Source organism: Anopheles merus, chromosome 3R (genome assembly GCF_017562075.2).
Source record: "Anopheles merus strain MAF chromosome 3R, AmerM5.1, whole genome shotgun sequence".
NCBI classification, from domain to species: Eukaryota; Metazoa; Arthropoda; class Insecta; order Diptera; family Culicidae; genus Anopheles; species Anopheles merus.
Window position 1 is genome coordinate 26947753 of NC_054084.1, and position 14575 is coordinate 26962327.

At 47.9% G+C, this 14575-nt stretch overlaps 1 protein-coding gene across 2 annotated transcripts in view; it reads left to right on the top strand.

Annotated features, from left to right (window-relative positions):
• The window catches only part of LOC121596787, a 33804-nt gene extending 19676 nt beyond the window's left edge, over window positions 1-14128 (top strand). For both annotated transcript variants that reach the window (XM_041922014.1, XM_041922015.1), the window contains exon 3: window positions 9364-14128. In XM_041922014.1, coding sequence (XP_041777948.1) covers window positions 10466-13099 — 2634 coding nt within the window. In that variant the 5' untranslated portion in view covers window positions 9364-10465 and the 3' untranslated portion in view covers window positions 13100-14128. The remainder of the gene's footprint in view (window positions 1-9363) is intronic.
• The last annotated feature ends 447 nt before the right edge of the window (window positions 14129-14575 follow it).

The following is a 14575-nucleotide window of genomic DNA, read 5'->3' on the forward strand; positions in this document are numbered from 1 at the left end:
TTTAATTACAATTAAAATCTGCTCCAGGTTCTAAAAAAATCGATACAAACATTGTACAATCTGATGATGAATGATGAATCAATATTGCGCATTAAAAAACGAGGGCTTCTATGATCTTTTTTGCATTTTCACTCCAATTTCTACGGTATTCAATAAAGATACTGATCATTTTTAATGAGTGATGACTTTACATAAAAAAAGCAAGCTGAAAGAATATCAGTTTGAAATAATGACTTTTTAACATTGATGATTTTTCAAAACTAATTATTAATTGCATAATCGTATGGCTTAGCTTTAAAGACAACAATCTTTGATTTTCTGTAATAAAATAATTTAAAATGCTTATAAAACAGTTTTAAATTGAAGCTGATGTTAAAAATATAATTATAATATAAAATATAAAATATTGATTGCACATCTATAGTAAAATTCGATTCATTTAGAGCAATTCAATGAAAATCTCACTTAATAAACTAAGCTCCTTCATCTAATTTGATACAAGCAAATGACCAATGGCTCTCAAACAAGTCTTAGACACACATCAACGTTGCAGCGTAAGCAAAAGATCCTCGAAAGATGTATCTTTTTTTACTAATCCTAAAAAAATATGTGTTGTGTGTCTGCATTATCAGTTAGAACAGGAAATCGTAAATAAAAAACCATAGATAAAGAATAAAATTATTAAACAAGTTGTTGAACTTATTTACAACTCACGTTACTCATTAATCTTTAAAAAAAAAACACACACACACACACACAAATATGGTATGAAAAATAAAAACAAAACGATATTATAATGCAGCCAGAGTGCAAAATAAACAGTCTCCACCGTACGGCTGGCCAGTTCGTTATCGTTTCAGCTCGTACCGCAAATCGAGCGAATATGAGGTCGTGAAAATACTTCCACACATACACACACACACAGACAGAGCCACAACCAATCCACTCGGAGTGCTCACACTGGAATCAAGCAAGCAAATAACGAGCTTTGGCGAGCTTTAGCACCGATCCACCCATAACCAGCAGAACCATTTCCCACCCTGGATCCGATTATCTGGCTGCCATCAGGGAAGGGCAAAAATAGGGGCAAAAATGTGCTCTTTTTCTCTCCTGTGCCTCTCTCTCTCTCTTTCTACCTCACCTCTTATCGCCCACCGGGGATAGCGGTGGATTTTTTGGCAAACGGACAGCATTATCGATCGATATGCGACTGGGCTGGGCCAGTTTCATCTGCAATAGGGCAGCAGCATCGAAGAGCAGCGCCCCAAATTGTCTACTCGCAATCATCTTTTGCGGACCAAACAACCAGCACCGATGGCAACAGCAGCAGCAGCAGCAGCACTCTATCAATTCGACGAGTGAAAGACAAATATGGTGCTACCGACAAAAGATGTCCCTTCGTTCTGGTGCACGGGCGCGGGTATGTACGATGGGATGGCCCTGTACTGCCACTGTCCCGGAAGCAATAACCACCGAAATCCTGGCCCCGGAATTCTTTCAAGCCCCTTTTTTTTGAGTATTTATTTCTTGCTCGCGTGAGCTCGCAGTGGGCTGTGTGTTTGTGGCTTTTCGCTTCAACCCACCCCGGAAGCGGATGCGCGGACGGGAATGCATTCGAGTGCGATCGCTCTGACATTGGCTCCGGCTGCTAGCCACGAGCTGTCGCCAGCCGGCGTGGGGGAGGGTGTTTGAAAAAGAGGGGAAAAAACACATCCGTGGCATAGATCCCAGGGCAAGGGCAGTTTGCGAGCGTCGACGATGTCTAGCCGGCTGGCGTCTGGCGCACATCTTGTGTACGCTGGCTGTGTGCTTGTGTGTGTTGCATTTCCCGTTTCAAACACAATTTCACATCCGTCCCGGTGCCGCGGAGATAGAACACGGCTCGGTACTATACAGTGCCGAACGGCGTCTCAACTCAATAACATAACAATTTCCATACAAATTGTCGAAACGTGAAGTAATGCACGGTAAAGCTAGGGAGCGATGGCTCTATTATGACACAAGCGCACGAGAAAGCGAAGGCACACACAAACAAGTGGGATTGCAAGACCAAAACCTCCCGCTTCGTTGCGTTCTTGGGCAGGCGGACAGGCTTGGGATGTGAGCGTGAGGTGCAATAATTGAGGCGACGCGCAAGCTACAGGACAAAGTGAGATGAAATGGAGGACAGAGGCGTGCCAAATGGCAACCAGAACGTGTGCTGCAGACGGAGCGACATATCTTAATGCTGATAGAATTTACACTGAATTGCTCCACAGACACAGCAGAACTCTCTTTTCCGCACTTCCCGCTGCTCTTGCAAGAGCGCGTGGGCGCGCGATATTGATATTGATCGACATCCAATCAGCCCACTTTTAGCACGAAAACCTTTTCGTTTCCATTTCCCTTCCAATGAACCGGGCGGGAGGATTGTTACGAGAGGTTTGAGTGTAATGTATTTGCCACCCGGTTTTGAAGCAAAAGAATAGGAAGGAACTGTTTCCATTCTAACACACACAAACCTGAACCATTTTTTTGGGATTCTTTTCTTTCAACGGGAGGAGATTCCTATTTTACTCCTTTCCCTTTTAACAATCTTGCTCCTTGTTGCGTCGTTTGCATCTTATGCTTTTACCTCCGATCCTATTCAGCAAATGTCTTCAATTTCAAGCCGTTATGCCGTTTTCCTACTTCCGCATCAAATGACGCCGGGTACAGGATGGGCACTATTCCGAACGACTGGTTCCATCACGTACCCGCCTGTACGCTTTTATTATTTTTGCTTAAAAGTATTCATGAAAAAGCAACAAAAGGAAAAAGAAAGAACAAACGAGTTGTTGCATGGAAGCGGTGTACCTTTTTTCTTGTTGGACGGCTTGTTCCCAACTGCCGGCAATGTTTGCAAATGGTGCCACATGTTGGTTTAAGTGAAAATTTTGCTTCTAAAAGAGTTCAGCCACTTTTGGGCTTTTGAGGAAAGCATTGCTGGGCGGAGGAAGCATTTTTTTCGTACTTGTTGAGGGGAGTGGGAGGGAACATGAATTTTAAGCGCTTAAAATGTAGGTCACTGTTATTAAGGTGTATTATATTGAAGGTGCCTAAAATAGAAATGGTATTGAGGGCTCTAAAGGCATTGCTAGGCATATTTCAGGAGAAACAACATAAATTTACGCATTAACATTTCAACCATTCCAAACAGAAAGTTATTTCTTCAGTTAAGAAAACACGGCAAAATATTGTACGAATTTCAAGCATCAAATTTTTTTTGATTGATGGTATTTTCTCAAAAAAAAAAACATCAAATTCCATAAAACGAACAAATGCGCATAAAGCATGTATAGAAGTTTAGGAAATTTACCTAAAAACAACATCTTTACTCACAAAATTCATTAAACAGTTCCAAATTAACTGCAGAATCTTTCAATGCAAACATTTCAAAGAAAGGTTATGCGTTTCAGTTAAATAAAACGTCTCAAACAGGCAAATTGCGAACACATTCGATTAGATGCGCCAATTCAATCAATATTTGTAGGTTTTACGATACCTTTTCTTTGTCCATTTTACAGTGATTTCCACAAAAAGATGGCTCAAACTCACCTGCGTTTCAAATTTCTTCCCCTAAGTCATAAACTTTTGGATACTACGCATCAATTTTTGCCTCTAACGTATCAGTTTTTGACTATGAGTTAAACGCTTTATTTACAAATCTCAACGTAATGTCGGATACAGTATGTTCCGAAATTATTGAATTCAAGCTAGGTAGTTAATAATTATATTGATAGAATTTAAAATTTTACAATTTTCATGCCATTTTCATGTTGGAAGCTGTTATGGAGTGAACAAAATCGGCATATTTCCGCAAAAAAAAAAATCAAATTCTACGGATTTTAAAAATGATTTGGTATTCAAATTAAAGCTGTCATAAATCTGCTCAAATACATAGTATATTTATTGATTATTCAAATCCGATTCCCAATTCCTTCAAAATCCCCAAATGTTGAAGATTAATTCAACAATACCCCAAATTCGAAATCAATAATTTCAATGATTTAGTGTTGCATCCACATTAATTTCAATTTCCTACGCACCCTGCGAGAGCCTTGCGAGAGAGATGCTTCAATATTACTCTTTTATGATTGATGATGAAGCCGTCTCAGTGTCTATCGACATTAAACTCACTTTGATGAGAAGTGTTTGATGTTTTGAGACGAAATTAAATTTATTCAAAACATAGCGCTCCCCACCACAAACCGCCTTACACTACGCAACTTGATTGTTTAAGTATAACAAACCCCCCAGTTTGGCACCAAAGCACACACCAAAGCACACAGACGCATCCGCTCAGGTCAGGTGCCCTTTGTACCTCACCGATCTAGCCCTGCTGTAGCTTGGTCTGATGTTAAATCAAAATTTTAACCTTAGCAAAACATGCAATTTCCACTTGTACACCGGCACATACCGGCAGCGGACGGGATCCAAGCCAACCAGCCAGCATGTTATTCGCACAAATCCTTTCCTAGCACCTGCTGCGAGCGGACGAATGTCGGTGCAAGAATGTCGGTACGCCGCTCTTGCCAGCACACACACACACACACGCACGACCAAATTCCACCACTGTATGCTAATGTAAAGGCGAGTGCGTGTGTGCGTTTCATCCGCGGCAAGTTTCAAGGGTGCGGCAATCAGTATGAATCACGTCACCGGTACGCCAACATCACATGCTAGAGAACATAATCCCCGAACCCCAACCCAGCTAGGTAAGAAAAATGGAAATCTGGTGGAAAATCACACGGGCAAAGACATTCCCCGGATAACGACGACGGATGGCGACTACGCTGCCGCACCGTGCGCCGCGCTGCAGTGTCCTGTTCGTCCTCGTGTCGTGTATCCTTTCTTTCTGTCGCTTTTTTGCTTGCCTCTTTTTTGCTCACAGCATGCCCGTCTCGTCTCGGCCACACTGTCGCAGTCCTGCCGTGCCGTGTGCGAAACGATCGGGCCGAGTGCGCGTGTATGTTTGTATATGTCATCGTGAAAGCGAACTTGGTCTTCTCCCGTTTTAGAACATCAGTCGCTTCTTTTTGGGCCTTCTTCGCTTTTTTTACTTTTTTTGGAAACAACGATGGTGAACATAGCACATTTTTCTACCACGAATTGCTAGCATCGGCTCCGACACAACTTCTCCAGCATTGCGCCCTCCTCTGGAAGCCCCAGCCCACACGTGTTGATTTCTAACGAGATGAAAGTACCTCCACAGCAGCAGCAGCAGCAGCGCACCTTCTATTTCGGTGAATCCTTTGCCGTGTGGGCTTGCCGTCCTCGCTTGCCGTCGCTGCCTGACGCTGACGCTACAGCAGACGAGTAAAAGATGAAGCCTTCAGCAAGGAGCGTCCGTTTACGTTTCTTCCCCTTTCTTCGCTTTTGACCGCTTCTCCTGTGACTGAAATAGTGGAGCATCACAATTTTTCGCCATTCTCGGCGCCATTGCGATTTGCTGCTGGATGCAGTTTTCCCTCCACGTGCCGTGTCGTTTACAGGACGTTTTTTTGTCCTCACTGCCTGATGCACCAAAAAACTGGGAAAAAATGTGCGACGTTTTTGTGTGTTGCATTCTCCTAAAATGATTGCAAATATTTTGCACATACTTTGCGCTGGGAAGCTACCTTTTGTGTGGGAATAAAATACCAACCCGAATGCACCGGAGAGCATCACGGTATAACATCCCATTAACCTCAAGATGGGCGTGCAGCATCCAGGAAAAAACAGCATACCCAGGGTTGAACTGTCTCTTTACGTGGTTGCTTTTGTGAGTGTGTATGTGTGGATTTACTAGTGAAAAAGATTATCTTGACTGTTAATAAGAGAATAGGTATTCATATTTTCATTCACTATTTTCCGACCGGTACCACGCTGACGTGCAAAAGCGTGTGAATGGGATTCCCAGCAAAAAGAGGGTTAAGTACATGCAAAAAAAGAGAAATGCAACACTCACACACACACACACCCACTCGACGCGACCAGAATGGCGCGGTATGTAAAGATGAACTTTGCACTCGTGCTAAGGACGTATCAGCGCGATATCGCACCGTGTGTCAAGTGCAGAGACGCTGCAATGATTGTGCGGTGAATGATGAAGCGGCATTGCTCGGTGACAGCTCGGTGCACGTTGGTGTCACAAGCAGTGATTTTAATGTAGTAATTTGACACGCTGAAGCAGTTGGTTTGGTTGAAGCAAATGCAACACATGATACGGAGAGGTATGGTTGCTGATTGGGGAAAATGTTCACTTCGCGTTTGTTAAGGGTTTTTTTTTAACTTCCAAACGATTAATTTAAAAAATTCTTGAAATGCCTTTGAAAACATTGATACGGTTTCATACAATTACGCTACACATAATAATTTGTTTGATGTTTAAAAAATGGAACAAAGAACATTCACTGCACGTACTTTTTTTTCTGGGAAAAACTTCATTTTTCAGATAATTTGTCGCATTACATTTATATAGTTTCTTTTTTTTTTTTCAATAAAAATTGCATTGCACGAAATTGGTTGCAAAATTCTGGAAGCTTCAAAAACCATATTACAAAATGTTACGCATGGATATTGATACAAATTTCGACAAATTCTGTGTATTCCTTAAAAAAGGCAAATGATGTAAGTTGTGAGCTTTACTGTAACTACGTCGATTGATGTAGCCTCTGTGTTGTCCCTCGACCATCATAACTACGTTCAAACAGGTTACATGCTACCTTAAGCCATCGCCCGTACCTAATCGCCCTCTAGTATGAGCCATTAAGAACATCTACTGTGGCTTCATCCGTTGCATCAAGGTTGCTAAACTCAATATTCACTCACCACCAGAATCGATCGAACTTTCCCATACACTCCAGTGTGGCTGCCTCTGTATCCATCAGCACCGTGTTCATGTCGGAGGTATCGATTGCACCTTCATAACGCAGCACGCAGCTACCCAGGATCACCCATCGGGACTATGCATACATGTTTAATGTAATCCACCGCGTGCGTGCAGCGCCCTCTACCTGGTTTAGCTGCTATGAAAGGGCCAACGGGTTTTTTTCACACTGCTGAAGAGAGAGAGAGAGAAAAAAACACACCTTCACAAGCGTAACATTCTGCGCTTGAGAACGTTTTGCGATCACCGTTACAGGGCATCGAATGTACATGGAACTAAACCCATCGTCACTCCCGTATCGCTGGTTGCTTCCCGTGAATTCCTCACCAGCTTTGCGCTCAAGTCTCCTGCAACTTGGGCTAGTCCTCCTTTTTGTACACGTTCCACGGAGGCTCCTGGGGAGCTGTTGCTTGATGTTTCCCTTTTTTGTCCAAAGCTCCTGATCATCGTTCGAGGGTTTTTGGAAGGTTGTGCGAGAAATTTCAAACCTCAGTACCAGATGACACGTCTACACCCGTGACGATAAAAAGTTCGATGGCAGCGACAGCAACGACCACACAGACACCGGATCGAAATCTGTGACTGCAGCAGCAGCAACAGCAGCAGCAGTCGATAGGTGTGTTTTGGTGACCCACATGTCACGCACACTCACCAAGGCACTCGGTTCCGTTCGGTAGTTCCCAGGCAAAGCTGTGGAGCAGTAGATGCAAATGTCGATAATGGGATTGCGTGATTAAGTCAGCGTATCCTGCCGATAAGGTGGATGCCAGCGTCTGTGTGTCTTTCCAACTCACAAACACACGAACGAGTTGAGTGTGTATAGTGAAATGACGGTGGCACTGATTTACGCCACGCCCGAAAGCGCTCCACTGGGTTTCCGGGTGTGGATTGTAGGCCATGTGGTGTTCCTATCTAATGCACTACCACAGAGCAGTGTGTCGTGTAGCGTGTATGCCTGCATTAAACTTAACTCAATTAACAAGAACTCCAGTGCCCGGAGTACCGGGGGAGGGTGTGCGAGATGAAGAGGTGATTAAAAAGTAAGCCAGTTTGGTTGTAATGAGTTCTGGGACGGAATTAAAACCAAGGAACCCCCACGTTCCCTGTTCATAGATGCTGGCTCATAATCCTGATTTTCCAAAGCAGATATAATTATGTCAAATTTAATGAGTGTTTTGAGCTTACCTTCTAAAGCAGGCAGGCTTTTGTGTTTCGCTTTTTTTCTCTCCGAAATAACTCACTGCAAACCCGTGTTGTGTGTTGGAATATCTTCTTCAGTACCACTGCTCTACTCCACCCTTTAACTATTCACAATAAGTAAACCCCATTCCAACGCAAATACCATTATTCACATCCGATTGATTATTTATTGCACCGTTCTTAATAACAATTACCGATACGGCTCGGCTCGCCCATTCACGCATGCAGTACTGCAGTATTGTGGGATGGCTTCCTTTTTTGCATTATCCCAACGCGACCGGGACGGCCCAAAGTGCGTTAAATCCTTCGGTGCAACAATTGCTAGGACTCGCTCCCACCGCCAAACCATGCAGACAATGCGACAGTCCGAAATAATCCTATTACCGAAACACTGCACACTGTAACTAATGCGTAGATCCAGAGCCAGGGTCAGTAGAGGTGCTCAGTTTGGTGAAAAGCTTGATAGCGAAATTTATCGCTGCTTGGGTGAATGGGGGAAGGATCGTCCGAATCGAAGAACATTCGGCAAGCAATGGTAGCAATTGGAAGAGCATTGGTAGCTAGTTGGGTTGGGATTTATTGCGTTTGACCTGTGCACTCGTGGGCGATCGATTGGGGGAAATGCACGGATCGGAGGTAATTATACTGCTGACACAAAAGCCTTTTCCCCGGTGGCAGAAGAAAACGAAGCGAGAGAAAGAGAGAGGGGGGTAAAATTACTATCGATTAAGTAATCGTTCGATTGGAACGGGATGACACACTTTAAAGGGACTACGGTCGGTCAGACAATTGGATTTAATTATTTCCCTCGCTTACTTCGTCTTCACATAGCGCTGGTGTGAAGAAACTGTTTTCCTTCGGTTGACGTTTGTTTTCTCTCTCCCGTGCCAAGAAGTCACTTCAAGAGGCTAACCACTTCACAAAACCACTCCAAAAATGCTAGTGGAAGCTGTCAATTGGTGTAAACGATTTCGAACGTCTAATCGATTTTCAGACCGTAAAGCTTCTGCCATTGCCAGCACTTCTTGCCAAACCGAGCAGAATGACAACCGGGAAACGATTCAGAATAAAACCAGTGACCTGGAAAACTCCACTTCTGGTTGATTTTGTTGTGAATGTGAATGATGCTCCCCGGAATCCAGATAGCTGTCGAAATAGTCTCTCGAATCCACTCAATCCACATCCCACCAACACTGGCTCCACGGTGACACGAATATTTATTTATATCTCACCTTTTTTTTCTCTCTCTCTCTCTCTCTTCCCTATTTTTCCAGCCTGTTCACGGCGTAGTGACCCGCTTTCCTGGACACTGGCGATGCACCTCCAGAGCTTCAATCTGGCCGCGCGTGGCTAGTGCGGCACTAAAAAAAACAACACAACCCGGGCAAATTATCACCATCTGTGTGGGTGCCACGGAACGACTTCTTGACACGACAACAAGCGCCCAACAATCAACACGACCGGTCCTGGAGAGCCCTCTCCCCTTGGGGGGAAGGACGGCAGAATGTCCTCTCAAAGCTCACGCCACCCTCACCACCACCCAGCAGCAACCTACTCGCTCGCGTTTCAAGTGGTGCCGGAATTAAACATCACACCAGCAACGCCAGCTCCGGTTCAGCAGCACGTTCGTGGCGTGGCGTCGTGGGTCGCGTATTATGCACGCGCTTAATTGTGTTGCCTAGCAGAGGCTGCCCGGGTGGCTGTTTCGGGGTTGTGGCCGGGCGTGACGAAATTAAAATCACTTTATTGCTCCAGGCGATCCTCGGCCGGCCTCCAAGAACGGGAAAGAATCCCACCGTGGTACGTGCTCATCCTTAAGCAGTGTGTCCAGTGGGTGTGAGTGAGTGTCTCTCTGTGCCCGACCGAAAGGTGTGCGTGTGGTGACGGTCGCGCAAATCAAACGTAAATCAAAGCAAGCGGTGTGAAAGTGTCCCGCAGTGGTTGTGCTGTCGTTGGAAATGTCATTCATAATTACTTCTTCAAAGACGCACCAAGGCAGGAGGATGGCCGCAGTGTACGAACCGGTGTGGTGGGAGTGAAACGTGTACTTGTGTGTGTGTGTGTGTGTGTGTGTGTGTGTGCGATGGTTGTACTGTGCCGGTACGAAGACATTAGATAACTGCCACAACTTCCCAAAAAAGTTCGTAAAATGAGGCTCCAACAGTCGTTTGGGGCATTCCGCTGGCGATAGCTCGGGAAAGTGTAAAAAGTGAGTGTACGTGTGTGTGTGTGCCGTCTCCTCCCTTTTCTGGAACCTTCACCGGGTCGAGTCGGTGCTCCGCGTGTGTGTGTGCGAAGGGAGTTGTGTGTACAGGAAGGATCGTGCTTCATTTCCTGATCCTGCACGTGTGGTGCCAGCGTTTGCCTGCCTCAGCGATGCCGTACCGGTGGGACGCGTACGCACTGTTACTGCTGGCGCTGACGGTCAGCTGGAGCGCGCTGCCCCCGGCGACCGGCTGCCCGGCGGAGGTGTGCGTGTGCAAGTGGAAGGGCGGCAAGCAGACGGTGGAGTGCGGTGGCCGCTTCCTAAACCGGCTGCCGGACGGTATGGATCCGGGCACGCAGGTGCTCAACTTCTCCGGCAACAGCCTGACGATACTGCAGAGCGAGCGGTTCCGCAAGATGGAGCTGATCAACCTGCAGAAGATCTACCTGGCCCGCAACCAGCTGGTCAAAATACACGACCGGGCGTTCCGGGGGCTCACCAATCTGGTCGAGCTCGACCTGTCCGACAACACGCTGTCGGAGGTGCCGACGGAAACGTTCCAGGACTATGCGGCCCTGATGCGGCTGTCGCTGAGCGGCAACCCGATTCGGGCGCTGCGGGCAAGCGCCTTCAAGCAGCTGTCCTACCTGACGACGCTCGAGCTGAGCAACTGCCAGATCGAGCTGGTCGAGGACGAAGCGTTCATCGGGATGGACAATCTCGAGTGGCTGCGGCTCGACGGCAATCGGATCACGACGATACGCGGGGCGCACGTGCTGCCCGAGTCGCTGCACGGCATCAATCTGCAGAGCAACCGGTGGCACTGCGACTGCCACCTGACGGACGTGTACACCTGGCTGAACAGCTTCAACGTGCCGCAGCGGGAGGAGATCAAGTGCAGCGGGCCGGCGAGGCTGGCGGGCGAAACGGTAAAGACGCTGACGCTCGACGATCTCGCCTGTCTGCCGGTGGTGACGCCCGAGACGTCCTACCGCGAGATTGCCGAGGGGCGTAACATCTCGCTCGACTGCCGGATAGTGGCAACGCCCGAGCCGACGGTGGCGTGGCTGTTCCAGGGCCAGGTGCTGCTGAACGATAGCTTCCTGTCGCCCAACCTGCACCTCTACTACTTCGTCGACGAGCTCGACGGGGCGAAGCATAGTGAGCTGTTCATCTACAACATCAACGCGGACGACAATGGGACGTACTCGTGCGTGGCGGAAAACTCGGCCGGCCGCGTGCAGACCAACTACACGCTGCACGTGATCGTGAAGGAGGAGCCGGTGGTCGAGCAGGTGACGTTTTCCGAGGAGTACTTCCTGGCGATCGTGGCGGCGAGTGCTGCGACGGCCGTGCTGCTCGCCCTGCTCTGCTGCATCGTCGCCTGCAAGTGTGCTCGGGGGCGTCGCGCATCGGGCAGTGGCGCGAAGAAGCCGCGCGGCGCCAAGGGTGCGACCGCCGATGGGTTGGGTGGGGTACCGGCCGGCCAGCAAAAGTGTGCCTCGATTACGCACGACCTCGGGGAGCCGCTGACGGCGGGCAAGCTGAACGGTGCGCTCGGGCTGGGCGACGGCAGCAACCCGCAGGACATCGTGCTCTACCTGAACGCGAACCCGAACGGGCTGGACAAGGCGGCGCTGAACAACATGACGGCGATGGCGCAGTTCTGCAGCCCACCGTCGGCCCGCAGCTACCAGGACCAGAACCCGGACCTGATCAACGATGCGGAGAGTGGGCAGCACAAGGCCCGGCCCCGACCGGACGCGATCGATTCGGACCTGGGCGAGAAGGACTCGGACGAGCAGAGCAGTGTGCAGGACGGTGGCAGTGAGGTTAGCTTCCAGCAGCAGCAGCACCAGCAGCAGCAGCAACAGCAGCAAGGTCAGGGACAGGGTCCCTACTATCCACCGATGGTGTTGCGGGGTCCGCGCTTCGCCTCCTCCGCGCTCTCCACCCTGCCGCGCGGTGGAACGGCAGCGCTCGGCGGGAAGGACCTGTCCGCCTACCAGCATCAGGTCGATATCCATCTCAGTCCGGGCTGCTTCCTCGACCAGAACGGCTACCCGGTCGATCTGAGCCTGATGGCGGCCCCGAGCGGGCCACCGGTCAACTACTACCGCACGTTACCGCACAAAAAGCACCAGCAGCAGTTGCAGCAGCAGCAGCAGCAGCAGCCGGGTGGCCCCGGGAAGCCCATCGCTCGGTACGCGAACGATGCCGAGTTTATTAGCCGCACACAATCACCAGCCGCCTATCAGATGTACGCCCCGACCGACGTGCGGTACACGGCCGAGGGCTACCCGCAGCACGAGCACGGCCAGTTCCCTTCCCCGCCGGACGGCTACAAGGGCGAGGTGCACCCGGTGGCCTACATGAGCTCGGCGGCGGCTGCGTCGGCCGGCTTCTGCGTGGGGCCGGCGCCTGGGCCGCCCCAGCAGTGGCCCACCTTTCTGCCCGGGTTCCATCCGCAGCTCATCCCCATCATGGCACCGGCCGGCGGTGCCCTGCTAGCCTCTCCCATGATGCCATCCCCCAGCGGTCAGCAGCAGCAGCAGCAGCAACTGTTGAGCAGTCCACAGACGCAGCCGGGCAGTGCGCTGAAAAAGTGTTCGGTGGGTGCGCAAACGTCCGAGCTGGACAAGGACATCATACCGGAGCAGCGCGAAGAGGAGGAAGAGGAAGAGGACGAGCACGAGGGGGGTGGAGGCGGTAGTACGGTGAAGCTGCGGCATCTGACTGGCCCGCTGGCGGACAGCCCGGACGAAGGGTACGTCGGCGACAGTCACGAGACGAGCGACATTTGACAGCAACCCATGCACGACCCGGGCCTGCTGCAGCACCATCACCATCAGCAGCAGCAGCAGCACCGGCACCCGCAGCATCAGCTCGAATCGGACGATGTGCCGTTATAAGAATAGCGATGGGCGGTAAGGTCCCGTGCCGTGCGGGTTTTAGTGTTTTTTGTACATTTGTAGCATAACGTAGAACGCCACTTAGAACGTGTAAGGGGGGGAGGGAAAACTGATCGGAAAAATCGTGCTGGGGTTTACACAACGAGCGAGCGGTTCAATTGTGTGCAGCCGTGTTTGTTTGTGAGCAGTGCAGCAAGGGCTTGGGTTAGCAGTTTGACGGGGTAAGTTAATCATAGCCTAAGTTTAGAATGGAAACAATTCTGCACTAGAACTATGGCTCGTTGCTTCCAATCGTTTTGGTTCAAAGAAATAGGTGGTTTTGTTGTAAAATTGGCAACTAGCTTGAAGTAATCAGTTTCTGAATCATAACAAGACATTAAAGGCAGCTTAAAATGATATTTTTTGAAGGAAAATAGGAAAACATTATTTTAAAGTAATTCATTTAGTTTGAACATACTACTATTCATATAAGCTTTGAATTGATTCATAATTTGAGATGAATCATTAAGATAATTGTAATAATTTGAACAAATTCATATAATCATGATGAAGTTGTATTCTTCGATTAGTTTACGTTTTAATCATTAGTTTTACAGAACGTTTAAACAGAATATTGATGAGTATCTTCATACACTTCAAAACTCGCCTTTTCTTGTATTTTTGGTCATTTTCTTGTCATAACTTCCATTTTATTTTACCTTTTTGTGTACTTATCTGCACAAACTCTTTTACATAAACCGAATCTGACTGATTTTTAAACATTCTCGTTGGATTAAACCGTTTCTTCGCCATACACTTTAGATCATTTATTCAGGTTTCATGCCGTGTAGTGATGCGATAGTGATTTAGCCGGTCTCATGGTACAGTCGTCAACTCGTACGACTTAACAACATGCCCGTCATGGGTTCAAGCCCCGAATAGACCGTGCCGCCATACGTAGGACTGACTATCCTGCTATGGGGGGAAATCAATAAGTCACTGAAAGCCAACCCCACAAGTGGGTTGGCAGGCCTTGACCGTCATCGGTTGTTGAGCCAAAGAAGAAGAAGAAGTGATGCGATAAAGCAGCTACTTGTTGGACGCACAAAGAAATACAGTTGAAACGTTGGATAACACGTTGAGAGAGCAAAAATATCGTATAGGTTATGAGCATTACGAAAGGAGATGTAGGAATTCTTTGCAAAGTAGCGATCATAAAGTGCAAAATTACTACAAACAGCCACATCTTCATACTTTTATTTCAGGTTATAGTTTTCAGCTTTATTTTAAAATCAGTAGTGCAAACTATTTTCTACTTTACTATTTACGGGCACAAAAATCAGTTGAAGCGCAAACAAACATCAACAAAAACGTACATTAATTCAAGTA